The sequence below is a fragment of the Egretta garzetta genome, unplaced genomic scaffold (genome assembly GCF_000687185.1).
Source record: "Egretta garzetta isolate BGI_Z169 unplaced genomic scaffold, ASM68718v1 scaffold521, whole genome shotgun sequence".
NCBI classification, from domain to species: Eukaryota; Metazoa; Chordata; class Aves; order Pelecaniformes; family Ardeidae; genus Egretta; species Egretta garzetta.
Window position 1 is genome coordinate 51,617 of NW_009258488.1, and position 3,480 is coordinate 55,096.

General features: G+C 55.6%; 1 protein-coding gene across 1 annotated transcript in view; it reads left to right on the forward strand.

Annotated features, from left to right (window-relative positions):
* Window positions 1-3,445, forward strand: part of HARS1 (histidyl-tRNA synthetase 1) — a 5,762-nt gene extending 2,317 nt beyond the window's left edge. The window contains 8 exon segments of the mRNA XM_009645119.2: window positions 110-231; window positions 408-506; window positions 831-924; window positions 1,067-1,199; window positions 1,201-1,375; window positions 2,173-2,289; window positions 2,578-2,724; window positions 2,974-3,445. Coding sequence (XP_009643414.1) covers window positions 110-231; window positions 408-506; window positions 831-924; window positions 1,067-1,199; window positions 1,201-1,375; window positions 2,173-2,289; window positions 2,578-2,724; window positions 2,974-3,030 — 944 coding nt within the window. The 3' untranslated portion in view covers window positions 3,031-3,445.
* The last annotated feature ends 35 nt before the right edge of the window (window positions 3,446-3,480 follow it).

Consider the following 3,480-nt stretch of genomic DNA (forward strand, 5'->3'; position numbering starts at 1 on the left):
GAGGGCGCGGGGCCGGGCGTGGGTTTCACCGTCTGGATTGCCTTCAGCTGCTGCGGGGCCTGCCCGGCGGAGCCGAAGCACCTCAGTTGTGCCAGGAACCTCTGCCACTTCTTCTACCCTCAGGATTTTGACATCGCTGGCCAGTTCGACCCGATGATTCCCGATGCCGAGTGCCTGAAGATCGTGCATGAGATCCTGAGTGACCTGCAGCTCGGGGACTTTCTCATTAAGGTGAGGTCAGCGCGGGGTGGTTTTCACAGCTCTGCGCCTTCCCTTCCTGTGGGATTGAGGCACTGGTGAAAAGGCAGGAGGAAACGCCAACAGCTGCAGCTTCTGTACCTCGGGGGCAAGAAGAAATGGCGTGGGGGGGATCTCCCCTGAGCGAAACGTGCCTCTCCCGCCCCCAGGTCAATCACCGACGGATTTTGAATGGTGTGTTTGCCGTCTGCGGCATCCCAGAGAGCAAGTTCATAACTGCGTGCTCTACTGTGGACAAGCTGGACAAGGTAAGGGTTGTGCTCATGAGGAGATGGATTCCAGTGGTGGTGGGGGTGGATGTCGCGGGCTGGGCAGTGTCATGGCTGTTCTCTCCATAAAGGGGTTCACAGCAGCTAAGCCGTTGGTGTTCGTAAAGGATTTGGGGAGCTCTTGGTTGTGGTTAAGAATAAATCCAGTGGCTTCTGTTAACAATTCCTGTGAGAGAGATGCGGCTCATTAGTGAGATTGCTGACTGCTGTCTTCCCGCACGTGCTGTGACTACGTGGGCTGGTGGAGACTGTGGGTGACGAGAACATCCCCACAGCAACAGATGCTCTTCTTTCCCCTTGCAGATGCCGTGGGAAGAAGTGAGGAGCGAGATGGTAGGAGAGAAGGGGCTCTCTCCCGAGGCTGCAGATCACATCGGGGAGTACGTCCAGCTTCGTGGTGAGCACCGTGGGGTTGAGCCCTTGGCCTTGTTCTTCTGGGGCCAGTGATGGAGGGGTGCAAGGCATGTACGTGGCTGGCCGGGCCTGCATTTGCAGGTGCTGCTGCGCCGGCAGACCTGAGGCATGGCTGGTTCCCACAGGTGGCACGGAGCTGATCGAGCGGCTTCTCCAGGACCCCAAGCTGTCCCAGAACAAGCTGGCCAAGGAGGGGCTGGGGGACATGAAGCTGTTGTTTGAGTACCTGACCCTGTTTGGCATCGCAGGGAAGGTGAGGAGGTGCGGAGGCAGGAGGGGGTGCCGGCCTCGTGGCCGGGCACCCGAGCGTGGCGGGAGGCGGTCGCTACGACGGGCTGGTGGGGATGTTTGATCCCAAGGGACGGAAGGTGCCCTGCGTGGGGGTCAGCATCGGGATCGAGCGGATCTTCTCCATCCTAGAGCAGAGAATGAAGGTAGGTGCTGCAGGTGGTGCGTGGGGAGGGCTCTAGGCAGCCGGCTCTTGTTTATGACAGAACTCTACAGCTCCACAGTGTTCGAGGGGAAAGAATTTTGGGGGAGAGCGTGGCTCCTCTCATGCCTGCACATCCATGGTCAGAAGATAGAGCCCTTTTCTGTAGCCTGTCAGGATGCAGGCATGGGCAAGCTGAGGACAGCGTTCTGTAGCAGATGCTGAGGAAGCGTTTGAGACGGGCCCTGAGCTCTGGTCCTGGCTCTGAGCTTTGCTCTTGCCTGTGAAGTTTTCTGTCCTGGGGCTTGTGAAGTGATGAATTCGGTAACAGCTGGGGCACTCGCTCTGTAATGAGCCCCCTAGGAGCGCCTGTGAGGAAATTCATCACTCTGCATTGAGCTCTGAGCTTGTGATTTACAGCAAGTGAGGTTGAGGCAATGTGCTTGTACCTGAAGAATCAAAGGAGACGTGGGAAAGCTGTCCACTTCCCATCTGGGAGGGAGGGAGGGAGGCAGGCCAAGGTCACATGGGAAAAGCAGCACACGATTTAAGTTGTGTCACAATGCAGATTCTCTGGGGGGCTCATTAAATGTGCCCAGGTTGTCTTCTCTGTGTGCTCTTTTTGCTTCTGGAAGGTTAGCCTGGCTCAGCAACCTTCACTGAATGGCGATGGTTAGCTTTTAAGTATACTTGTTATGGGGAGCCAAGTTGAGGTCTGAAGATAAGGTGAGATGAGCTTCTGTTGCGAGCTGCAGATTCCCTCGGAGCCAGTCGCTCCCGTGAGTGTGTCTGTCTCTGCAGGCTTCTGGGGAGAAAGTTCGAACAACTGAGACACAAGTGCTGGTGGCTACACCTCAGAAACACTTACTTGCTGCAAGGCTGAAGCTCATCTCCGAGCTGTGGGATGCAGGGATCAAGGTAAAGTAAGGATGTGCGCTTGGCGCTGGTATGGGTGAGGGAGGGAGAGTCTGAAGGGACCTGCAGCACAGCACGACCAACTCCACTACTTGTGTGTCTCTTCATAATCTGGTCTGAGATCAAGCAGGCAGAGACCTTAGAAGGCAGCTGAGAGAACTAAAGGCAACTGCTTGCTGCAGGAGTAACAAGGCAGAGTTTTCTGTGGAGTCTTGGTGCTGGCTGTTTTGCTCTGAGATCCGTCAGAGCAAATTTTGCACTAATGCATTCAGCTTCTCCCTTCCCTCCTAGGCAGAGATGGTGTACAAGAAGGATCCGAAACTGCTGAAGCAGCTGCAGTACTGCGAGGACACGGGGATCCCCCTTGCTGCCATTGTAGGAGAGCAAGAGCTGACAGATGGAGTCGTCAAGCTGCGAGATGTTGCAACAAGAGAGGAGGTGAGAATGCCTTTTTACAACAGGTTTCAAAAGCGGTTCCAAAATCTAGAGATTACTGAAAGGCTCTGGGTTCTCCCTCAGTGAAGCTATTCCTTTGGGGAGCTGTAGGACAGATCTGTCAGGTGACTGCTCCAGAAAACCAGCCACAAACTGTGTTGGTATCCAACAGCAAGTCCTTAGGGCCAGATTGAACCGTGTTCTGCTCAGGGTTTCAGTGCTGCTACCTCCTCCTCTCTGTTTGCTTTCTAGGTTGATATCCCAAGAGAAAAGCTTGTTGAGGAGATCAGAAGAAGGCTGGAGCCCTAGGACATCTCTGGCCAGAACTGCCTGACTGAACTGCTGTAAAACTGGAAGCCTTTTAGCCATTCACTTCCCACTGAAGTCTGGTCACCATCTACTAGCCTGAGGCTCATCTGCCTGGGCTAAGGCCATGTCAACATGGGGTACCTGCTTGGAAAGGAATAAGCAGGTTTTAGAAGTTAGGGACAGTGCGGTCACCAGGTTAACCTGGTTAACTGCTCTGAAGGATGGGTCAAGCTTGTGGGTTCCTAATGTTGTGGTACCTGTGACTGTGCAGCCATTCCCATCCGCTGTAGGTGGCGGGGGCATGGGCACAGATGGATGCGGTGCAGCTCGAGCAGGAGCGGGGATGAATCTGTGGCGTGTTGGACGCCTCCAGGCTCGGGACGTGTGGTGGGGGGGAGTGGAAGGCCCCCCCCTCCCCTCTGAGGGCCGCGGGGGCCAGCCCCAGCCTGC